Source organism: Odontomachus brunneus, unplaced genomic scaffold (assembly GCF_010583005.1).
Source record: "Odontomachus brunneus isolate Ranch 3 - 2012 unplaced genomic scaffold, Obru_v1 Obru_scaffold_118, whole genome shotgun sequence".
Lineage (NCBI taxonomy): Eukaryota > Metazoa > Arthropoda > Insecta > Hymenoptera > Formicidae > Odontomachus > Odontomachus brunneus.
The window spans coordinates 229,570-253,694 of record NW_022639568.1 but is presented as its reverse complement, the minus strand read 5'-3'; the positions used below and the strand labels follow the sequence as shown (position 1 = coordinate 253,694).

The window sequence follows — 24,125 nt, the reverse complement described above, 5'->3', positions numbered from 1 at the left end:
TCCCCCCCCCCCCCTAGTATGATATCGTGAAAAATGAACAATTTTGCAGCACTTGCAAGCGATCATAAATCTTTTCCTCTAATATAAACTCGCGACAAGTGAATATACTTATATATTTCCACGTTAAGTTTTTCAATTTTCACGAGTTCACGCGGAGGATAAAAGATTCACAAGATTGACTCCTAGATCTTCGGATGTCGCGGACTTCAACATCTATTCGCAAAATCGTTTAAGCGCTATAAAATCGACAGATTTCACGGAATTTCCTTACACTTGCGTGTACGCTGTGTAACCATCAAAAGCTTTCTTTTCCCACCCTGCATTTCATTGTATATAAATCAGACTTTCTCACACATTCGTAAGTATCCCGTGACGAGATTCTCTGTCTTCTTCGTCGGATCTGACTCAAGAAAGTCCCTCCTATAGTGGGGCCCGCGTGTTGACGCACCTGGCGTGGACCACGACTTATTACGCTTGGGACTCTTCTACTCGTGGGATACTCACGCGTGCCACGAGGTTAGGTTAGGTTGGATTCGGTTGCGCGCTCCGCCAATAACACGAGACGTTTGGGTGTGGTATCTGTGCCGTGGGATCGTCAGGTGGGACCGCGTTTTATGAGACTAGTTTCGTGTCCAGACGGCTAAGTAGACGGACGGACAGACCGACAGACAGACAGACAGACAAACGAACGGACAGACCGAGTGTTGGTATCTTAGTCTGATCTCTTAAAACGTAACGAACAACGGCACACTGGCGACCAACAATATGAAGAAGAGAAGCCTATCGGGCAACGTAGGCGTCGGCATGTTCCTGGTGGGATTTTTGTGCGTGTGCGTCGCGTTCGGGACGCCTGCATGGCTGGTAAGCGACCCGCGAATCACCAACGCGCAGCTCGATCGCCTCGGCCTCTGGAGGCACTGCTTCAGGTCGCTGCCGAACCCCCAGGAGTCCGACGCGCCCCGTCGCTTCTTCGTTGGCTGTAGATGGGTTTACGATCCATTCACCGCGGGTTACTCCGAGATTCGTGGCTTCTTATTGCCTCGTGAGTCATATGACGCCGAACTCCGTATCATCCTTTTTAATAACGAAGTTCCTCGATGCGTCGTGAGAGCTTCCTGCAGATTATCGACAAGTGGTTATAGCCTTGCGCGTATCGTCACGCTAATCGCAAAATTTCGTCCATGAACAAAAAATTCAATGCTCATAAACAATGATGAACCACCTGTTAATGGTCTGTCAGAGTTCTTCTTACCATTGGAGAATTGAAGAATTTCTTGATGAAAAGGGTGACAGTCGTTCGCATAAAGATTGTTACACTTTTTGGACAAGTTTATATAATACAATTATATTTATACACTTCTACTTATAAATTACTTTTGTACATCTTGCCTGTTTAAAACGATGGACACAAAACTACAACATTACATAAGCTATAATCCAAATTTCAATCTAAATCAATGTGAATCAGTAAGATATTGAATGCTTTGCATTGAAATTTAAACCGAACGTGATGCAATCCCATTATTTTAAGCAGGATTACTTTGAACTCTTTCGTGTTAATAAAATTATCTCTAAAGGCTGATTTTTAAATAATGATTTAAACTTTGTTTTAACAATGAATTTAATGTGTTTGAATAGTTTAAACATAAATCTAAGTTGAAACTTTTAATAAGAAATTGGGATTGAACATACTTGTAAAGTAATCAGAAAACTTGTAAGTCACATGCATTTTTATCGACAAGAGAGTTTAGAATAAAAGTCTGTATGAAAAAATTTGGTTGCTCTCAAATCTCTGAATGCTCAAACTCGTGCACAGAAATTCACATGCATGTATTTATAAATTTGTCCACAAAAAAGTGTCGCAGCCTTTATTTAAACAACTGTACTTGGAGTCACTTTGTAAGTACACCAATAACATGAGACTTCTCATTGCAGCGTTCATGGTAGCCACTCAAGTGTTCTTCACGGTGTGCTTTCTTCTGGCTATGATATCATTCTGTCTCATTTTGCTGTTTACGTTGTGCTGCGACCCTGAACGTAAGAGATACATCGAGTTAATAACCACCATCGGTTACTTGACACTGGTGAGTGGTCTCAGCGGCAGCCTCGCCGTCATCGTGTTCGCTTGTCTCGGTAACGCTGACGGATGGATGCCTGGGCACACCAACAATTACCTGGGATGGTCGTTCGCTTTGGGCGTCATCGGCAGCGTGTTGACGCTGATCGCGAGCAGCCTCTTCTTGGTGGAGGCGAATATACAACGAAAGAAACGCAACTACCTGAAGGAATCGCAGACGCGATTTCAGCTCGAGTCTCGCACCTGATGAACTCGCGAGTATCGTTAACTGACAGTCTGTAGTACCATTCCGTCCACGAGGTGCGACTTTCTCGCAGAACTATCTATGTAGAATGTACAAAATCGGATCTGCATTAATTTAAGACTTAAGTTAAATGCGTAAGTTTCATATTTTTGTATATTTTATATATCTCTCCCCCCGAGAAAGATTATTCTCGGACAATATCATGTATATGTAAGATGATTTTATTGTACGATAGTATTGTCACAAACAGGATATATATAGGATATCTGATGATAAACATATATAAAACTTTCGTGTACGTGTAGATCAGGTCATACTGAACGAGAAATTTCTCTACCATTTTGCAAACAATCACATAGAAATGGTAGAGAAATTTTGTACTCAGTTTCACCTGATCTACATGTACGCGAGGTATAAGACACTGCAGCTTACAGATAGCTTGTATACAGACGTACACACACTGCCTATATGTAAGTGTATACACACAGGATGTGCTGTCGTTACCGGACGATTTCTTGGATCCTTCGTGAGTGATGTAATTTCCATCGTTTCCTTTCAGCCACAATTTCGGACTTCCACACGCGGAGTGTTGTTCTGCGAACCTGAATAGCACTAACACAATGTCGTGCACTTTATTTCAACGTCTCAGCAACTGTAATCAACGTGTCGACACATTTCTAATGACATATTTGTACAGAGTGTACAATTGATATTGTAATAAGCGACTTCGGCTGAAACGAAACGTGATGTCGAATTAGACTTGGAACTTTTATCATTTGAAGAATGTCGTGGACCTTCTGTACTGCGACCTCGATCTTCAAATTGCTCGAGCGATTTAATTTTCCGGCTTACAATTTTTTTCTACACTTTCTGCTCGTGTTTCCTCGTGCCGAATCATTGTCCTGATTCGATCACCGAACGTTCTGTGTGTGTATATGTATGAAATTTTATGCACAAGACAAACGTTTATCACGCAACCAGCGTTTATCACGTAGCCATATATATTTTTCAAGCTCGTACATAATTGCTTGGCTCTATCTATGACGAAGCCGTTTAAAGTTAAGGTAAATTTTGTACTCCGTCCTCTCTTTACTACGAAATAAAATATGCAACTTTTCTGACGTTTCGTATCTTGTAAATCTCGCCCATTTTCACACAAAGGAGACAGTTTTCAAACGTCTTTTGTCGGTTGACACGCAATTCAAAGTTCTCTTGTGCGTTTGAATGCACCGAACGGTCAGTAAATTTGGGGAATTCCATTACCGATTGTCGGTGATGTGTGTGCCAACACCTGCCATCTCTCGGCGCACTTGGCAGCAATGGCGCAATGCAAGGTGTGGCGAAGTCTTAATGGAGTAGCGTGGTGACTAACGAAAACAATCGACGAACGAATTGTTCAAGGTAGCTGGTTTTACGCAAGTTTTCTCCAGAGTTCACCATGTCGGTGGACAAACAAGAGTACCACAAGGCGTCCAGTGAGTAATTAAACAAGCATCGATCGCAGACACGATTACTTTGTAACCTATATTGATTGTAAAATTACGTACACAATACGCGGTCTCCTGTGCTGTTTACACTGCCGTTTCTTTTCTCTTCATTCTGTTTTGCTATTTTGCTATTTCTTTTCAAGCAATTAATCAATTAGCTGTGTATGATGAGTATACTAGTCATGAAGAAATGGCAATTTTTAGCGTTATGACGAGTATACTCATCATGCAACACAATTTAGGTACACACTTTTAGAAGAGGGCAACACAGCTAACTGGTTAAGTGATTATAACTTACAATTGTTTTTAAGCTATTTAATCAAGATACTAGAAGATTTATTCATTTGTGATAACTGTAATGTTATTTTTTTCTTATCATGTTTTATTTTTTTCTATATACTATTTTCCTTCTTGCTATGTATATTATTATATATATTTTCCTTCTTGCTATTTTAATCATCTAAATTATCTTTATTCTCATTGACAGATGCCGTTGTATTTGGTGGAGTGCTGACATATGTGGCTGGAGTGTTCTTAGTGATGGCCTTCACAAGGTACAAAATTCATTTCCAGAATTAAATGACAACCTCATTTGTTATACTGTATTCCTGTCTTGCATGTGCACATCTTTGATCTCTTCCTCTCTCACATTCTGCTTGTTTCCAGTCCATATTGGATCGAGTCATATCAGGAGACGTTCAGCAACTTTAAACACATGGGTCTCTGGGAATATTGCTTCGAACAGTTCCGTTACCCATCTTACCAATTTGACAAGCAATTTGATGGTTGTCACCATGTCTTTTCACATGAGTACTACGTCATACGGGAGTGGCTGTTGCCTATGTGGCTCATGATCGTGCAAGCATTCGTCACACTGGCCTTATTGTTGTCTTTCTTCGCGCAGATCACAATAGTCATGATACTCATACGTTGGCCATTGCAATTCGTTCTACGTTACGAGTGGATTCTCTCATCTGTTGCTTTCCTGTGCAATGCAGTTGCTGGTAAGCGAACTTGAAAAGAAGGAAGAGAGAGAAATAAAGCTGCGGAATTCTTGATTATATAAAAATTAGATCTCTCTTAATGATTGTGCACTGTTTAATTTCAGGTGGCTTGCTCTTCTTGGCAGTATCGATATTCGGCGGGCAATGCTGGCGTCGCGACTGGCTGATGTATCCGAACTTTAACCATCTGTCGTGGTCGTATGGTCTCGCAGTAATATCGTTCATGTTCCACACGTTAGGCGCGTTCTTCCTCTACCTGGACGCACGGACAGGTTACAAATTGCGCAAGGAGTCGCGCAATCTCGTCATGCAGATGCAACCAAATTCGCAGTCTCATCACGCACCGTCGTCGCGTAGCGGATATGTATAAATTAGAAGCGTGTTTCCGTGGAAACAAGTCTGCCAACTCAGTTTCCGCGTGGATGTTTCGGTTCTGTCAAACGAGTGAAAGACAGACCAGTCTCTTGATAGAGAGGCATGAAACCAAGTACAAGTTTGATCCGTCCAATTTGATCTTGTAATTTTTTCTACAAAAGAATTCTATAAAGACGACGTAACAGAAGAATCTGATAGATTCGGTCGCGATTGAACGTGCGTTATTCAAATTCTCGTTTTTATTCAGGTATATTCTTCTTTTATCAATATTTATATTTACGTTGACTTGTTTACGCTAAACACTACCTATCCATATTGTTGCATTCAAACATTTAGATGACGCATAATTTATATATATATATATATATATATATATATATATATATATATATATTCTATGAGAACTTATATCACGCGTAATTTATGTATAAATCTTATGAAGAGACGACGTAAACGATGAATCTCTCTCTTTGACAAATTCAATCACGATTAAACACATTGAGATTTTTTTATTTAGATATATTCTTTTTTTTACGCTGATTTACTTGCGCTAAACATTCCGTTCAAATTGTTGCGTACAAGTACCTAGATCACACGCGTAATTTATATATATTCTCTATAAAAGTATTATAAAAAATAGTCAGTACTACATCACTTAACTCACGATAAAAATATAGAATATTAACGAACAAATAAATACCTCTTTTTCATGGAAAGAGTTGAGCAGCGGTAAATTATTGCGGGGACACTCTTTTACTTACCTGGCACGTTGGCTTCCGACGCGACGTCTAGCACGTAACGCATGGTGTCAATCGGAAGATTGGCATCGAGGACAAGGAGACTAGCTTCTTCTAGGTGCGAGCGGCATTCTCGTATCAGCTCCGGCACGATCGCTTCGAAGGATTCAATCTCGCTGATACAGAAGATACACTCCCCTTTGCCATTTAGTATCACCGTGAACCTATGCGATGCAAACGAGTATTTAGAATTTCCGGTGAACCTGATCCTCGAAATTCTACAAAATAGAATTCCTACTTCGCAGTGTTTACGTCCGGTAGTCGTTTCAGCGTCTCTGCTCCGGTTCCCAGGCTATCGATTATCGTTTTTCCGTGCTCATCGTCACCCACGACGGATATAAATCGCGTGTTTGCCAAGCCGAGCTTAATCAGCGCCTCGGCGACGTTCCGGCCGACTCCCCCGCAATTACGTCTGGTTTGCCCGTTGTACGTTCCGCCGTCGTTCTGCAACAAGTAACTATCAGATTAATACGGAAGTTTTTTCTCATGAACATTGAACAAGTGTCGATATGAACAAAGCAATCTTCGCATAGAAATATGCCGATAAATAAAATAAATGAAACGTTTTCAATTAAAAATATGCCGATAAATGAAACGACATGTTTTCAAATGGAAATATATCGGTAAATGAAATGAAATATTTCTAAATAGAAATATGCTGATAAATGTGAAATTAAATATCTTAAAACAGGAAAACGTTGACAAATGAAATGTTTAATGTACGGAAAAAAGCTTCTGGATCAATTTGATATTTCTCTCTCTCTCTCTCTCTCTCTCTCTCTCTCTCTTTCTCTCTCTCCCTCCCCTCTCTCTCACTCACTCAAATATATTTAAATGTACAAGATCGTCGATAGATCATCGATAAATCTTTTTCTTGATTGTCGATAGATCAATTATATTTGGATTTATGTGGCAAACCACGCTACATCTCGAGAATAAGGAACACAAAAATCTCGCACGGCCTCAGAGAGAGCCTACGGGGAAGTAAGAAGAGCAAGAGTGCACTCTTGAGAAAATGTGTGTCTCTCGACGCGAGAGAGGTTCTTGCCGCGGCGTGACGCCGTTTTTGTTCTGTCGTTGTAACGATTCAATTATACCTCGGGCATTCGCTCCAGAGGTCACGTGGCTAAGGGTACTTAAAACGAGTAGACGAAGATCTGTCTGCTTGCGATAGTCAAACCAAGACAGAGTTTGTCCCTTCATTCCATTCTTATCTACTATCTATTTGCTAATATATAGACTGTATTATTTCCAGTGACATTAGATTAGATATTACATGGTTCTTTCTCTTTCTTTCTCTCTCTCTCTCTGTCTCTCTTTCTTATACTTTCACTGTATTTGACAATAACATACGGCCGAACGCTCTTATCTCTACTATTTCTACCCTAACTTTCTACTTTCGTGCGCTCAGCTGTGGACAGATCTCTGAGCACCCTGAACGTGAGGTGCTCGTTGATCAAGTTCATTACCTCCAGATAACGATATCGTATCGTCGTTAATTTCAAACAGTAAAATGCAATTCGTTTGGAGTACATGTAACAGTATAAGATAAAAGAAACATTCCTATAAGGATGCGAAATGATACCGTTTCAGGTGGCTCAACGGCGGCGATAAACTTCCTTAAAGAGAACATTTTGGTTGATCTTTCGCGCGATAAAATAATAACGAGTACCCTCTCTGGAGACCTATAAGAGAAATAATAAAAAAGCAGTAGAAGAAAGTATCGTAGACCGTTAGGGGCAACTTCGCCACCTCGACGCTCCGCCCTTGCGCTCTTCTATCAGCGTTTTTCGCAGCGCCTCCCCGATCCTCACGCCGTTGTCCGTCGCCAGTCCGGTTGCCTACCTCGGGCGCTGTTCACGGCTACCCTCTGGCTTATAGTCATCCCCTCGGCACCGTGTCCGTCTTCTGCTAGATAAATAAAGAGAGCGGACGATAAGAGAGTGAGAAACGTAGGAAGGGAAGAAAGAAAGACAGAGAAAAGGGAACAGAGAGAGAGAGAGAGTCGAGCGTATTCCGTCGCGACTTACAATATCATTGTCTCATGCGCCGGGCATTCAGGGTGAGGAGGAGCGTCGGGTAGCAGCGTGGCCGCGGCGGCGTCGTCGCCGCGACGCTCGGTCGCGCGCACGAGCTCTCAACTCTGTGTGATCTGTGGCAGTGGGAAGCGCGTCGCGTCGCGTCGCGCCGCTCCGCGAAGCGAGGCGAGAAGCGTCGTCGTGTAGCGACATGCGCCACGGCTACTGGCGGCAGCCTTGCGAGGTGTCGACTGTAAGCAGAAAGACGAGCAGAAACACGAGGAGGACGCGGACCAAGACGAGGAGGAGAACGGAGACGAGGACGAAGACGAAGAGATTATCAACGGGGATACCGTGAGCGCCGGCTACGGAATTGAAGACGTGCGACGAAGAGTCGCACTCCCGGACGTGCTAAAGTGCTGCTGAAAGGTATTAACGGGAGAGGACGCATGACGAAGGGACGGTGCGACGGGTGATCAACGAGTGGCATGAACGACGTGAACGACGGCGTCGAGGATTACTCTCGCGGCGATGCTCATAGAGGAAGTGCCAAGGCTGCAACGACGACGACCGCCACGACGATTCCGTTCCTCGTGTACGCCTCGACCGCCGTACGGTCGGCCCGATTGACGACGCCCGGTCGCGGCACGGAGAACTTAACAAACCCGGTGAACGATCACGCCCCCGCTACGTGCTGCACGTAGGTCGATCGACGATGTGAATACGCGTCGTAGAAGGCGCCCGAGGTCAGTAGCAACGAGACGCCGCGCGGTCTACCAAATGGTAGCCTTCGCGCGGACCTTCGCGCGAAATTGTCAGCCGCTCGCGTTCCTTCGTCAAGAGTAACTAGGACGAAAATCAGATCCCTATCGATTTTCAGAGGACGTTTTCCTCGAAAAGGACTGTCTTCGAAGATAAGGATCTTTTCCCTTATTCTCCTCTTCATTCAAAGGAGACGAGTTCCCTAAGTGACAAGAGCTCGCTTTCGCGAGATAAGGATTCGAGAACTTTTCTCGCGGTTGAGAGAAAAAGAGAGAGAGAGAGAGAGCCTCCTCTCGGAGACAAGAACTCGCCTTCAGACATTATGCGTGTCCTTGGTTTCGCGCGTGGGATCCTGAATTTGCGGTGCCTCACGGTCATCGAATAATCGGATCAGTGCGCGACGTTTTGTCCTTTTCATAACGTGTTCTTGTCGACGGGATAGCTGTAATCTTGCGTGATTGACGGCAGAAGAGCAGCTGTGTCATGAAGAGACCGCGGGCCGCGTTCGTCGCGGACGCGGTCGCAGAGTCTCGTCTTAAGATGTGTCGTGCGGGGATGACGAAGCGGGGGTGTCGTTGCATCCTCGAGGATGCGAGGAACGACGGACGAGCGCGATCGGCTCAATTCTACGCGATAGTGTCGTACTACGTGGCGGCAGTGCCTCGTTGAAGGACGAGGTCGAGTGGCGCGTTCTTTCCGGTACATGCGACATTCCTCGTTGATGTTGCATGCGGTGAAAATAGGACGAAGACGAGCGACAATAAATTCCTTCAGCAGGAAATGGAGCGCCGTGTTATTGCATAACACGGCGCTCCATCTCTCACTATAACCATTGCCACTTTCCAACCCTCCACCACCGCCGCTGTCGCCTGCTCATTCTCCTCCTCCTCCTGCTCTTCTTCTCCGCTCACCCCTTCTCTCGCTTTAGCATGCGCGCGCGCTCTCGCGCCTCCTCTTCGTCGTCCTTTTTCTCTCTATCTTTTCGCGCCTCTTGCTCGATCGACATGTCACTCGATATCTAATTAAAGGCTACTCGATAATCTTTTTTTATCGCGCTCGACGCCTGCCCGTTCGCAGCGCAGAAGGCGCAGCCGTAGATCAGCGCGCGGCTTCGAGAGCCCACGGCGAGTCCGGCGGCGAGTCGAGGCAAGAGATCGCACACGCGGCATCATCGCTGCTTCGGCATCGATCCGTCTCTTAGTCCCTTTTTCTTCCACCGCGGAATTATGTAAAATAGGCAGTACTGGACGCCGGCCAGGACGTTGACAGCTCGCCCGTCGATGAAAATTGTTTCTACGTAGGAGAAAACGCGAAAGGAGGTAACCACGCGTTGTGTCCGGCTGCCTTCCCCTCTCTCTCTCTCTCTTTCTCTCTCACACGCCCTCTCTATCTCTCTCTATGTTTCTCTTTGCTTCCCTCCCCTCTCTCTCTCTCTCTGTCATTCTCTGTCTCATTCCCCGTGTCTCTACTCTCGCTTGTTCGTCGCGTGTGTGCGGTGTAAAGAGCGCGTGCCAGCGCGCAGGGTTTAAACACGATCGATGGGCCCTTACCTCTCGTCGCTCTTCCGTGTTTTCGTTACAATGCGCCACTCGCATATACTCGCGGCCCGCATGCAACGCGCCGTGTGCCGATGCATGGAAACGGGAGCGCGTTTTGGTGCATCGCAAAAGAGCGAACTGAATCCTCGGTGATGCGCACCGTCCTCGCCGCGAAACACGTCCTGAGGATCTCACCGCCGAGAGCTCTTCCTCTCGTCTTCTCGAGTGCCATTGTCTCGTCCGCTCGCCTGAAACAATAACTTTGCGTTTATACTTTGCTTCTTCTTGCTCCTTCTGTCTGTATGAAGTACAGTAGATTATATCTTTCTCTTTTTCTCTTGTGCTTCTTCCTCCTTCTCCCCGTGATTGCACGTCGATTGTTCTTTCTTGTGTACGACGCGCGTCGCACGCACACTCCGATTTTCTTTCTTCTCGTCCTCCCTCCCCGTGAGCCGGTGACTCTCCTCGTGGCGATATATCTAGGCGCATATCCTCTCTCTATCTCGCGCGATTTATCTCCGTCCCTCCTCGGAGGAGCTACATAGAGCTAGGCTTGCGGGAGGATCGATAGATAGAATCGCCTATCACACGCTACAACTGTCAGAAAGAAATACAATTCGCCGAGACGCGCACGCTAAGCTAGCCTCCCCCGCCGCTGTTCTCCCCCGGCTCGAAATGCACGCACGTTGAGGAACGGTTACTCCCGCGCCGTGTGTCCCCGTTAAAGCAATTTTCGCGTCACTTGCGCGGTGGTGACGAAAGCGAACGATCCAAGAATCGAAAATCGAAGGTCGAAAGATAGAGAGAGGAGGAAAGATTTCGTCCTAGAAAGCGAAAAGAAACCGTAAATCGACTGTACATTTCGGGGCGGGGTGGCGAAGAGGAAGGCGCACGCAGTAATAAATAGATTCTACGAGGACAACGGGGGGCAAGCGGGAAAGAAACGCCTGCGAGAAAAATCACAGTTTCGTATATTCCCGCAGGACGATCCACGGTTGTTACGTGGACACCGGCGCGGACGACGCGGACATAGACATCGCAGCATTCGGTGCCACCACCACCACCACCACCACCACCACGGAGGCAAACGCGACATACGTAAAAAAGAAAAAGAAGAAAGGGGGAGGTGGAGTACCATGAACGCCAACGCGAACGATCTTCCGGTGCGGCGGTGCACGTCGTACATCGCGTGACTCGCCGCCGGTAGGCTCAATAGGCGCACACAACAGTAGAATCGACGCCGTCACCACTCTCCTCCCCCCTGGACGTACGTACTAGATCGCGGCGGCCGCCGAGCAGCACCACCACCACCACCACCACTACATACACACACCAGCGGTGCAACGCGCTGGCCTGTCTCTCCCACTCGGCAACGGCGGCCCCCCACATACCTGGGGGTACAATCCTTAAACGACGAGGAAACGCACACCAGGGTGGCACGATAGTATGACGGTGATGCTGCTGCAACGTTCACTCACCCCGCAGTCGACGCACAGCCAAAAGACAGCGACGAAGGACTGCAGCGCGAAGCCGCCCTTTCTCTTTCTGCTGGACGACTGTCAGGAGCATCGGCACTCCACCGACACCGACACCACGACCACTACAAATAACAACAATAACAATAACAACAACAATAATAATAACAATAATAATATCAATAACAATAATAACGTCTTCAAGAGGGGCTCACGGAGGAGCAGCAGCTGCGATCACGTCGCCGACGAGGCGCCGTCGTCGGTGACGTCCCAACGACTCGCCGACGGTGGTCAGGACGTCGCGATGCGATATTACCGCCTCTGGATCTACGCCTGTAACCTGGTGCTGCTCGGTAGCGCGGTCGGCTTCGCCGCTGCGGTGTCGCAAACCCTCTTGTTCACCGGCGACCCGCGTCGGCACGTGGTGCCGGGTGTGCCGCGCGCCTTCGACTTCACCACACTCTACGCCTACGTCGCCTTGGCCGCGCAGCTAGGTCTGGTGCAGCTCCTCGGCTGCATCGCCGCCAGGCGACTCAGCGTTCGTATGCTCAACGCCTACTGGATACTGCTGCTAGCGTTGCTCTTCGGCGACGCTATTATCGGCGTCGCCTGGATCTTCCGGTTCGACAGAATGCGCGCCGAGCTCAGGCCCACGCTCAGGCTACGCTTGCAGGTGCGCCTTTCGTTTCAGTAGCTCTCTCCTTCTCATCACTTTTTTTTCTTTTCCATCATCCCTTCTTTTTTCTTCATTTTCTTAGCTTACTCGAAGTATCGAAAGCTACGATATGTGCTACCGCGTCGAGTATCCTGGAACTCGGTCTGGGAAAATTCAAATAAGTGACGGAACTGAAGAATTGCGATACATGGGCGATTCAATCTCCCAATCTTTCGATCTTTAGACCTTACAATTAATATTTCCATATTCATTCTCGTCGACTATGTAGTACAACAACAGAAATGTATCGTGATTCTAATTCTCGTGGATTTAATCTCTAAATTGCCAGATTGTCCTCTTGTTTGCACACGACGTCTAGATTCGCAGTCTTCGAATTCAGTACGCGTACTCATCAAAATCGTGTATCGTGGCTCACGAAAACTATGAATTCCTCATTCACGTTCGCAGGTGGATTACGGTAAAGAGCCGCGGTTCAGCGAGCAATGGGACCGACTGCAGCGGGAGTTCATGTGCTGCGGCGTGACCGGGCCCCGGGACTTCGGTTCGCGCTGGCCGCAGACCTGCTGCGCGGTCAGCATGAACGTCAGCGAGACTTGCCCGCAGCCATACGGACGCGGCTGCGAGGAGTCGCTGGTGCGCTGGCTCAGGAAAACCGCAGACCTATTGTTCGTGCTGGGCTTCTGCGTAATCGCCTTCGCCAAGCTATGCTTCCTCGGCATACTGCGCTACGAAATACGAGAGATGATACAGAAAATACGAATGCTGCGGGAGCCGCCGCCGCCGGCTGCGACCTTCGCTCAGCCACCGTTCTCGCAGGTGCTACCGGAGACGACGGCCAACAACGGCAGCATCGTCAGGCGCACTACCCTGCCTAACGCGGTCACACCTTCCGGTAATAATAATCAGCGATAACCGCCGCTGTCACCTCGGTTAACCGAGACGTCGGCGCCGTTGTTACATACTAATTAATTAATAGATTATTGAATAAATCAATGGAATCAATAGATTAACTAATTCATCAGTCGCTCTCAGCGAGCACGAACGGAAGAATCGAGAATTGCTGTTAACTATAATGGATAAGAACAGACAAAAATCGAAGTACACGAGAATGCAAAGACAAGAGTGTCAGATTGCTGATGTTGAATGCACTTATTTTCAACAAAAATTTTGTTGCGTATACGTAAATAAAATTTGCGTTAAAAATACATGCTCCTAACGTGAGCAATTTGGTTCTCATTGTATTCTTGATACTTCGATTTTTGTCTTACAGACAAATATTAATTATTTATTTAAAGCACTGACGAGAATAACGACTATTCTTCGACTGTCGCGCTTTTCTCTCTCTTCGTTTTCAGGCAACGCGTCGCTGTTGCTACAGTCAGACGAGTGCAACACCGGCCGGCATCCGTTGCTGGCGAACAACTTGCAGGACGGCGGCGCCGACAGCGACACAAACAGCCACTGCGCCCTCATACTCGAGGAGACGACGCCGACCTCGGCGAACCACAACTGCACGGCGGCAGCGGGCCGCGAGAAGAGTAACGGCAACAATAACTACGAGATGCGTGAGTTCAACCGCAGATTGCTGCTGTCGAACGGTGCGAGCCCGGCCGCGGGCGTCACCGCGGGCGGTCAGAGCAGACGCACCTGACTATGGAGATGGTGGCGAAACACCTCGAACCGTTTCCTGTACAGGAGCAACCGGCGCGCCGACATACCGCTATACAAATAAGCGACGAGACGTTACATTCTCCTATCAGGCGTTTCGGTTTCTTTTCTAAGAGAGTAATTATACAAGAAGAGACACATACGCGCGAAGACACACATACTATACACAATGAGGTAGACAGATAGATAGATAGATAGATAGATGGACAGACGGACGGACGGACGGACGGACGGACGGACGGACCGACGGACAGACAGACAGACAGACAGACAGACATACATAGACATATTGCGAGCTACTGGCTGGCGTGAGTCCAACGTATGCGGCGGACACGCGAGGATATGTTGTCGTGCGTCGACGCGATCGGCGACAGGGTTTCGGAAAGCACCGCATAGCTTGCCTTTATACAAGGTGAGGCAATAATAACTATTACTATCTTGAATATCTTCGAGATATGAGGGTAGGAATCTTTGTCTAACGGAAATTATTCTAACTTATCCAACAGAAATTTTCATTGATACCAATAGTCGTCACTTCAGATTTTTGAAGCTGCTCCACTTAGAAAAAAGTGGTACCGCCATAAGACGCGCCGCTTTTGTACCATGTAATTTCAGCTGGATACATTCTTCCTATTCTCATTATTTCGAACATGTTCAAGGTCGCAATTGTTATCGCCTCATTCTCTATATAGTCTGCCACTCCCTTCATCCGATTTATTGGCGGTGCGCGCTTCGACGACAACAACAATATCGTGGAAGACCGCGACGACAGACGTTGAACGGTAAAGAAACATTGAGACCAAGCGTTCGCGAATCGATATCACGGTGGTACTATGTACTACAAGCGAAAGACCAAATCAAAACATATATGATAGTAGGGAGTATCTCCGTTTTGTGAGGCGCGAGTCGTGACTCGAGGGGGATCGAGGCGAGGCGACGAAGTCTCCGGCTCCGCGAATACGGCGAGCGGCACGCGAACGTTAGCGCGTCGACGTTGACATCGCGTGTACGAGTTGTCCCTCAGTATCGTTCCTGTTTCTTTCCTTTCATACGGATCTTTATCATCGACCCCAATGTTGAGCCAACGTGGGCACTCTCGTGCTCGCCATATCGTTCAGAGACGACGGCTTCACGCAGTACGAACCTTTGAACCGAATGTGACGAGCAACTCGTGAACGCGCGACGAAATACGGTCGAGAAAGCACGTTCTATTTGCGTCACGTAATACTAATAGCGCAAGTCATACTAATTTCGTCATCGTCGACGTCAGTCGCGGATTGTAGGTGCATGTGCTAATTTTAAATGACTATAGAAGATACTTTCTTTACTCTCTCTCTCTCTCTCTCTCTCTCTCTCTCTCTCTCTCTCTCTCTCTCTCTCTTTTCCTCTTGCTCGTCTTTTTATAGACCACGTTATCCTCCGCAAGCTTACGCCGTATTCGCGAGCGCGTGCGCGTCCGAGGTTAAAGTCGCGAGTTGCTCGTTACGTTGCGAGACCCTCGAACTCTCGTCCTCGAGTAGCGGATGCGCGTCTTACGTGTGTCTTTCCGTCCTCGCATGGTCGGTGAAACTACTTTTGTAGATTTATTTCTAGCCGTAAGAGTATCTTACATATGCCGCATATACACACACGCATGCAGACGTTCTTCTCTCCCGGATGAGGACGTATATCGATCGCGTCATCGATTACACCAGAAACACATCGTCGTGTATCATTTTCTTTCCTCATGTGAAGGTAACGCGCTCGAGCTCTCTACATGCTGGTAGTATGTCACAGTCGAGTGTAACTATCGTCGCCGAGGTAACACACGGAACAAGAACGCCCGGCTTCTCCCGTCCGGCTTCTGCTGGACCAACAAACCGGTCAGAGTTTCCCGATCGGCTCTCGCGCATCAGCGTTCGGCCGTCTTCTTATTTCGCGATTCTGTCGAAAACACGAAAAAGACGTTACATTAATAAATTCATTCAATGGACAACGTACTGTTACCGAAATAACTCTCGTGAACAAAAAAGAGGGAGAGAGAAAAAGAGAAAGAGACAGAAAAGGGGAGAGACCTGAAAATTTCATCAATCGGCATCGGTTGCCGTGAGACTCTCCTCGAAGGAGAGACGCTCGAAATAATTCCAAACTCGTTACCAGAACTTTTGTTAGCCGACGTAAACTTTCGAGACTATATCTCCGCCGGCGACCCTACGCGCTCGGGGTCCTCTCAATAATGCAGGCGAGCGGCTATTCCTGTCTGATCGTACGAGCGGTTCGCGGAAGCATTGACCATCTCCGCCACGACCACCACCACCACCACCATCACTACAAAGCAGAAGGAGAAAAACTATCATATACCTCCTCTCACCCCGCGATCACCCCGTCGAGAAAGCACCGCCCTGTAAACAAGATCTCTAGACATGAAGATAATCATCACGATAGTTACGGGAGATCATTGTGAGATACTACTGCCAAATCGATCCTCCCCTGCCCTCCACCTGCTCACCCTCTCCACCACTCCCGCAGAAGGAATGTACATCTATTTCGACGAATCGTCCTTGAGAGGCAAGGAGGATTCGTTTACTTTCCTCGTTACTAACGCAACACAAAGAGCGAGAGAGCGAAAGAGAATGACAAAACGAGAGAGACAAAGAGAATGAGAGGTACTCCGACGTAGGCAACAATAAAACGATTCCTAATTTTTTTATATACATACGTATCGCTACATCTAAAAGATACGCGTCACGCAAGTAGCTTCTACTTGATTTGTTCTTCGTAAATCCGGGGTCCCGTTGATCGGCGGTGGAGACAGCGCCGACGTAAGTTTCGACGTTTTCCTTTTTTTTCTTCTTCTTCCCAAGATTACATTTCGTTTCATCCTTTCGCCTTTAGCGACGACCTCCAAGAAGGTCTGCCTCCCCTCGCTCCCGACCGATGGCGATTCGTCTTACGAGCAACAAACGACATGACGTAACACTCAAGAGTAATTGGCTTCCTAGGTAGGGTTAAAAGAAAGACATTAGGGGTTATACGTTTAAATGGGGATACAATAATAACGGATACAAAACTATAGTAGGCTGTACATACCGGCATACGATAGATAATAACCAAAAGCGTCGATCGTCTGCTTAAGGAGAAACCGAGACACACCGAGTTATATTCGCTGAATTATACGCCACTAGACGAAAGGTACACACACAAACCCACGTATACGCACACACTCCTCACACGTTAGTTAACTTTTGTTCCGTCGTAATTTGAAATTTAGACGTGTGCCTCGCGAGACCCGGTGCTTCAAGTTCCGCGAAGGCGCGTCGATAACAATTATCCGCAATGTATTCCTGGGAGGGAATTGTTGCTCGTTACGGCGAAAGAAGTGTTTTGCTGCTCGATGAATCGAATCAGTGAGAGGGCTGAGCGCGTTCAGAAGAGCCACGTACTCCTGCGAGATCTCTATCGCTACGCGGCAGCGAATGCGTAGAAGTGCATCGCAGAAATACGTACAAAATTATCGGCTCGCCTTCGTAATCACATTAGTCTGGACAACAGGGTAATTATTAATTCATCATACGGAAGATTGCCTCCATGTTCTTAGGATGCTTTGATTAACGTCATCTCGCGACATCGCGAATCCGCGAGGCGTTCGCTCTTGAGTTTTCTTGAGAAATGAGTAATCCTTTGCTTCTTTCTTTCTTTTTTCGTTTTTCTTTTCTTCTCTTTGCCGATAACGTGCAGAAGTCCGACCGTTCTTTCTTAATCAGACTGTCGAATCATTGTTGAATGTAATAAACTAATAATAATAATAATAATAATAATAATAATGTCGAAGCTTACACCTCGCAGACACACAGCCTCTGCCATTAAGTGTATATAAAGATGTTACATACAGGAGATAGACTATAATCGTTTTTTAATTAATTAGTCCAGAAGAGGATACGTTCGTAGAAAGAGAGAGAGAGAGAGAGAGAGAAAGGGGGGGAGAAGATAGAGAAAATCTAGTACGGAATTAATATCAACATCTATGATCGAACGAGGGTAAATTAAACTCCGCTTCAGTTGTCGTATCGATGTACCGTCTTTACTAGAAGAAAAAAGAGATAAAGAACGGCGAAAGGTTTTAGACCTTTATATATATATATATACATATATTTTATTCGAGCGAAATATATCCTGATGTTATTACAAACCCCACCGCAAGAAAGACTCTGAAGTTCAAACGCGTAGTGTGATTTGTAACTTGATCGGTATCTAAATGTAACATATATACATATAATACTTGAAGAGAAGCGGATGACAGGGAGCTTTGAATAGTGCCTGCTTAAAAATCCAATTTATTATATCTCAAACAACTTAGGTACGGTCGAAACAATTAGACATCCGTGACATTGCACGTTGGACGCGATGTTTCCAACACGTTGAGTACTACATTGTGCGGACGGGGTGTGAACTTTCACAGGGAGCCTATCCCGTGGATGACGGGGTTTTACTTATTCAATTCGGAACGACTCTCTTAAGTATTCTGCCTAATCGACTCTAACTCGTGCGGTCGGTCGATGTATTGAACAATCTGACTTCGTGCACGATCATGTCACTCAACGTATTGGAAAGTCGCTCAGCAGGAAATGGCAATGCTTGAGAATGTGATTTTGAAACGAGAGAAAGAGGAGAAAGAGATACGCGTACACCTATCAGAGAAAAGAAAGATATGAAAATTTATACACCTTAGCCGACTTCTCTATAGATACCGAGCAGCCATCAGAGCCGGAAAAATCCGCGTAAATATGTGTTAACAAAAGTAACCAGAGTTATTTTATTTGAAGATACGCGCGTGGCAAACACGACACACACGCACACATACATAAAGAATCAACTTCCCACTCGACCATTCTCATTAACTGAAGCCGAAGTGTTTCCGCGCGACGCGTGTGATGTCACGAGTGAGACAATTTCATAGAGTGATCGTAGAACGATATACTACTGGAGAAAAAGAAAAAAAGAAATATGCACACCTAAAAGGCTTTGATTATTTTAATACTGTATAAAGACGACATGACGAAACAAGTGTATCTGAAGACTGTGTAGTGGATGAATTATACCGTAGTTGCGAGTTACTACAGTCGAGAGAAAAAGAGAAAGAGAGAAAGGGAAAGAGCGTGAAAGAGAGTGAGAGAAAGGGAGAGAGAGAAAGGGCGAGCTCAAGAATGCGTTTTACGTTGATAACCTCTCGTATTAAATACCGTACCGACAAAGCTTGCGTCTGTAATTTAATTAAGTTAGATATGCCGTATACTTGTGTAACGTAACATGTTGCACGTAAACGACGTTGTGACGGCCGTATTTCATAGGTTTGCTATTCTATACAGCGTTTGTTAAACGTACACACCCACCTCTTCCCCGCGTACTCTATCCTCTACGAGTTCCCATTATTTGATATATTATTAAGTGTACATAAACAACAAAAAAAACAAGAACAAAAAAACAAAGGAGATAAAGAGAAAAAGAGAGAGGAGATCACGGTGGTAATTGTATATATAAATACTGTTACTGTTCTATAACTATTATGTAATATGAATACAAGAAAAATTGGTTATTTAGTATAACTCTGATTGTGAGATTCTTGACTTACGCTTATTTCGGGCTCCTTCACTTGTAGCACAGTGTCGAGAACGGCGGCGCCAACTATTACCTATAAACGAGGGTATATATTTTTTTTATCGTGCTACCTGTGTTGCACATACATATATCTGAGAAGCGTGTACGTCAGCACATGACGATAAGTAGATATAAAGTGATTCCCTCGTATCATCGGCGCTTTCTAAGCATCCGTTTTTAGGGAGCAATTTTATATTTCCTCTCGTACTCACCGGTTTTTGCCTGGATGTGATCGATCGCGCTGACGCGCTGGGTGCCATATTCAGTGCACCCTGAGACGTCCTCTGGCAAAGACTCCAGGCGATCTCGGCCGCGACCTTAGCGTTATTTTCCACGAGGGCTATATCTGCGAAATTGCGCAAAAGAGCGCGAACATTTGAGAATCTACGTGACAAGACGCGACCTACGCGCGTTTTTACACTATGATTTAATTAATTTCCTATACTCACTCGCTTCCAAAGAGCGGCCACGTGTGATCTCATTGATTTCTTTCAGAAGAAACGGCGTAACTTGTTTGCCGGTTATGCATGCGTCGCTGGCTTTCTTCAAGGCCTCGCGTATGGCGGTACTCATGACTGCTGGGTCCAACGCGTGTTCATCCGGAATAGGCACCGCGAATAAGATTCCGCTGCCAATACCCAATGCTCTTTGCGCTTCCATGACATCGGCAGCTTCCTTAGCATTGAAGACTCTGCACGGCGCTTTCACCTCGTCCAAAGTCTTCGTGCAGTAAAATGCTGGGAAGTCTGATGTCTCTCCAATCTTCACCACCGGCACCCCTTGAGTTTCCTACAACCACAAGAGCTACACAGTTTCTGCACAGAGGGTTTGGATAATAACTAAATAGCCAGTTAAAAGTTAAGTTAAAACATTCAAAAGTTAATAACTTTTAACTTAATTTGGTTAATTTTAAATGAACCCCTAACTTAAACTAGTTACTTTAAATGCATTAAATTCAACTTGTTAATTTTTTTGTGTTAAAATAATACATCAAATATACTTAAATCATTGCGCAAGCTGTTAATAATGTAGAATGAGAAGAATCAAAAGTAATAACAGAATAGTTCTTTTGTCTTTCTGAGTACCAATGTTTTTTTGAATAATAATTTATTTTAAAGGACATTTATTCTCAATAATCTTGACATATATTGTTAAGACATATATTGTCAGTGACTTAAGTAATTCTCAGGTTTTAGCTGGTTTTTATTGCTTATAAAAGAGTTATTAATAAAAAAAAGTTTAAAGATTATACCAGTTATATTTTGAAACATCCATTTAGTAGAATAACAATAGCATATATTATTATTGAAGATAATGTAAATAAAACCTGAAAATTAAATCTGTTGTGTATTATCAATATCCAAATAAATATCACTTAGACAACATATGTCTTTATGAATTTCTTGCAATTTGTAATAATGAAGAGATTCTCCTAAATTTTCTAATTAAGAAATATATTCCCAATTATATGTTTTCACATGTAATTTAAGAGTTATTAATTTTAAGTTTAACACACATATATAACTGAAAAAAATTATTTTATACAATTCTATATTTTTATATTAATTTTTGATAAACATTAACAGTTAGCTTTCAATACTAAAAATATTCTTATCTACTTACCAAATACTCCAAAGTTTTCTCAATATCTAAGATGGACTTTACACCGGAACAAACAACTGCTACTGGAGTACGTCCCAGTTCAGTTAAATCTGTACTGACATCAAAAGTTAGTTCAGCTCCTCTATGAACACCTCCAATGCCACCTGTTGCCATGATTGGGATATCCGCTATATGTGCAATTAGCATTGTGGCGCTGACAGTTGTACCACCATTCAGTGTATGTGATACAATGGTTGATATATCCCTGCGTGAACATTTTATAGTCTTGGCAGGATCTGCTTTGGACAAAACCTCTAATTGTTTCTTGTTCAAGCCAATGTATACTTTTCCTTCTATAATTCCTATTGTTGCAGGTATTGCACCCTGAAACAAATGAGTCAGAGACTTGATGAAATGAGCTGTGACTTCATGAATTGTTCAGTTGATGAATTCTCAAAATTACTTTAATAATTAGCAATATACAATATTGAGTAACTCTACAAATGGGTCTTCTATCAATTTTTATTAATAAAATACGAATTCCTTTTTGGATAATTCCTTTACTTGAATAATTTTTTTGTCAAGAAAGAAACTATTATAATTTACAAAGTGATGTATAATGAACACAAAAAAGTCTTGGTGATTGACAGTGCAAAGTCCGTTTATTTTTGGAACACAAGTGTGACTGCAAGAATATACGCGCATTATTAATTCAAAGGCGTAAAGACACGCCAGTTATCTGTCCGATATGTAATAGGATTGCAATTACGAAGTTACTTAGCTCTTATAGCAGGAGAAATCATTCGTACAAGTCGCACTTTTCGCGCTCGAGATATCACATACCTTCAAGCGTGCATTCGAAAACTCTTCGGGTGCACTCGCTGTATGGGAGTGAGAAAGATACAGAAATGAGATAAAAAGAGAGGAGAAATATCCGGGTGGAGTTTTCGAACGCGCCCCAAAAGAGAAAGAGAGGGAAAAGACGAGAACGTGGCTAGCAAATATAAGGCCTGTTCTTTGTAGTTGCACTGCTGAACTGGTGCAATATATTGAAGTGAAACAAATATACGTTTTCTCACTCTAACTTATTGCACTAGTTCAGTAGTGCAGCTACAAAGAACAGGCCTATAGAGTGCATTCGAGGAGCTCGCTTTTAGTGCTATTCAGCGCTACCGTGTCATTCTATCTTTGTTGTGTATCTAAGGAGCGATAAAGATAGAAGAACGTGATAGCGTTGATAGCATGCTCCTCGAATGCACTCAACGAACAAAACTATCATAAAATTTCATACGAACTTGCTTTTTAACCGCGTCCTCAACTCGCAGCGCAGTGTTCAAGTTATCCGGGTACGGCATGCCATGCGTGATGATCGTCGACTCCAGTGCCACGATCGGCGATCCATTCTTCTGAGCTGTCATAACGTCTGCTCCGTAGATGAGCGAGTTACGGCCGGCGAACGATCGCCGATGGATTGTCGGCATGTTGAATCTTCGTTGCAGCCTAACCGCCCAGTCGACCAAGCGTATTCCGTGCATTCCGGCTCGCAAAGATGGAAATTAACGTTCGATGTGTAATTTTCGCGCGCTATTTTCAACGATAAAACGAACGCGGGCTGTGATGAGCCAGTCGGCTTTCCTCGAAGTGAATTGAGATAAAAGATATCTTTGATTACGACTAGTGCGCGTATAAGATGCTGATAACACTGAACTTCACTTTTATCGTTCGCCGTGAAGTCTGCCAATAATTGCGTCGCGATCGTCCATATGCATTATTAATGTGACAATCGATTAATCTCGCTGTCCGTTCGACATTAATTTATCTCTGGTAACAGGACGGCCTGCAATACCGACATTACCGGGATTCGACGGTTTAGAGGGCGCTAATTGGCGCCAAACGTCGGGCACGATCGCTGGCGCCACCGCGCGGACGTGGCGCCAATTACGTTCAATGCGCGCGCTTTTTGAAGTTACTGCAAAAATTTTGGAGTAGAAATACGGCGAGAATAGAATAAAAAAATATTACAAATATACATGTAAGTGAACATGTGATTTTGATATGATATGAAATGCAAAGGAATTCGGATTTAAAATATGTACTGTTGAAAACAGCCGAATTATCAGTAAAGTTTCTAAATGAATCCAGACAGCACGAATTTTCAACAGCTGGGCATATCATTAGGATATTCTTTGAACGTCTTTAGGATATCTCTTGGGAATTTATGCTGTATGGGAAGCGTTGATTCGTTTTAATTAATCCGCTTCGGAAATTTACTTTCCATCATGATTTTTTAGTTATTCCAGACAGCATAAATTTGTAAAAGACGTCTTAATGATATTTGAGAAAGTTTAGATTTTTTTAAATGAAATACTGAATATACTACTCTTAATCTTTTAGACGTTATTTAAAAGTTTGCGCTGTCTAGATCATATTTCGTTATTCGTTTGTTAAATAAAATACTTCGGCGACATCAATCGATTGCATGCAACAAAAGATATTCAAGTAACGAGTACATATTTTTCGGCGTTTTCGCGTCACAGTTAAATGCTGAAAATTTTATGTTGAGAACTTTTCGCTCGAAGTTTTATGCAAAGAGACGAGTACTCGTTAACCATGGATCTACATGACGTGCCTCCGATGTGGTGGGAAGCGGATTGCGTAAGATACGGGTTGGCCGACGTATTTACAGATCATAATAATGGCAGAAGAGAAAGAGAGAGAAGAGAGAGGAGAGAGAGAGAGAGAGAGAGAGAGAGAGAGAGAGAGAGAGA

General features: G+C 44.7%; 5 protein-coding genes across 11 annotated transcripts in view; 4 read left to right on the top strand and 1 right to left on the bottom strand.

Moving 5' to 3' along the window:
* LOC116849574 (pseudouridine-metabolizing bifunctional protein C1861.05) overlaps nt 1-23,091 on the bottom strand; it is a 27,979-nt gene extending 4,888 nt beyond the window's left edge. The window contains exons 1-7 of one of the 2 annotated variants that reach the window (XM_032826861.1): nt 22,653-23,091; nt 21,379-21,741; nt 20,205-20,544; nt 19,968-20,095; nt 19,730-19,789; nt 6,223-6,428; nt 5,949-6,148 (exon numbers count right to left, since the gene is read on the bottom strand). In XM_032826861.1, coding sequence (XP_032682752.1) covers nt 5,949-6,148; nt 6,223-6,428; nt 19,730-19,789; nt 19,968-20,095; nt 20,205-20,544; nt 21,379-21,741; nt 22,653-22,892 — 1,537 coding nt within the window. In that variant the 5' untranslated portion in view covers nt 22,893-23,091. Of the gene's footprint in view, nt 1-5,948; nt 6,149-6,222; nt 6,429-19,729; nt 19,790-19,967; nt 20,102-20,204; nt 20,545-21,378; nt 21,742-22,652 lie in introns of both variants that reach the window. The other variant, XM_032826860.1, reaches the window with a different exon arrangement.
* LOC116849577 lies at nt 476-3,442 on the top strand. The gene is made up of 2 exons (XM_032826867.1): nt 476-1,042; nt 1,936-3,442. Exons 1-2 carry the CDS (start codon nt 766-768, stop codon nt 2,322-2,324), a joined length of 666 nt encoding a protein of 221 aa, XP_032682758.1. The 5' UTR covers nt 476-765; the 3' UTR covers nt 2,325-3,442.
* LOC116849576 lies at nt 3,630-5,903 on the top strand. Its single transcript, XM_032826866.1, has 4 exons — nt 3,630-3,796; nt 4,296-4,362; nt 4,475-4,812; nt 4,917-5,903. Exons 1-4 carry the CDS (start codon nt 3,760-3,762, stop codon nt 5,180-5,182), a joined length of 708 nt encoding a protein of 235 aa, XP_032682757.1. The 5' UTR covers nt 3,630-3,759; the 3' UTR covers nt 5,183-5,903.
* Nucleotides 7,722-19,703, top strand: LOC116849575. 3 transcript variants are annotated; one of them, XM_032826863.1, is made up of 4 exons: nt 7,722-8,748; nt 11,286-12,450; nt 12,901-13,345; nt 13,809-19,703. In XM_032826863.1, exons 2-4 carry the CDS (start codon nt 11,749-11,751, stop codon nt 14,102-14,104), a joined length of 1,443 nt encoding a protein of 480 aa, XP_032682754.1. In that variant the 5' UTR covers nt 7,722-8,748; nt 11,286-11,748; the 3' UTR covers nt 14,105-19,703. The 3 variants fall into 3 exon arrangements, with proteins under 3 accessions (XP_032682754.1, XP_032682756.1, XP_032682753.1); XM_032826865.1 differs by having other exon boundaries at nt 7,722-9,463; XM_032826862.1 differs by having other exon boundaries at nt 7,722-10,083.
* Nucleotides 23,092-23,187: 96 nt separating the features above from the next.
* The window catches only part of LOC116849580, a 1,728-nt gene continuing 790 nt past the window's right edge, over nt 23,188-24,125 (top strand). The window contains exons 1-2 of one of the 4 annotated variants that reach the window (XM_032826873.1): nt 23,188-23,389; nt 23,937-24,023. In XM_032826873.1, the coding sequence (XP_032682764.1) occupies nt 23,941-24,023 (83 nt within the window). In that variant the 5' untranslated portion in view covers nt 23,188-23,389; nt 23,937-23,940. Of the gene's footprint in view, nt 24,024-24,125 lie in introns of all 4 variants that reach the window. The other 3 variants (XM_032826876.1, XM_032826875.1, XM_032826872.1) reach the window with 3 other exon arrangements.

Coding starts and splice junctions, on each gene's coding strand:
- LOC116849577 (XM_032826867.1), top strand. CDS start 766: ATGAAGAAGAGAAGCCTATCGGGCAACGTAGGCGTCGGCATGTTCCTG. Junction 1,043..1,935: donor TCGTGGCTTCTTATTGCCTC/GTGAGTCATATG, acceptor TTCTCATTGCAG/CGTTCATGGTAGCCACTCAA.
- LOC116849576 (XM_032826866.1), top strand. CDS start 3,760: ATGTCGGTGGACAAACAAGAGTACCACAAGGCGTCCA. Junction 4,363..4,474: donor TTAGTGATGGCCTTCACAAG/GTACAAAATTCA, acceptor GCTTGTTTCCAG/TCCATATTGGATCGAGTCAT. Junction 4,813..4,916: donor CCTGTGCAATGCAGTTGCTG/GTAAGCGAACTT, acceptor GTTTAATTTCAG/GTGGCTTGCTCTTCTTGGCA.
- LOC116849575 (XM_032826863.1), top strand. CDS start 11,749: ATGACGGTGATGCTGCTGCAACGTTCACTCACCCCGCAGTCGACGCAC. Junction 12,451..12,900: donor CGCTCAGGCTACGCTTGCAG/GTGCGCCTTTCG, acceptor TCACGTTCGCAG/GTGGATTACGGTAAAGAGCC. Junction 13,346..13,808: donor TAACGCGGTCACACCTTCCG/GTAATAATAATC, acceptor CTTCGTTTTCAG/GCAACGCGTCGCTGTTGCTA.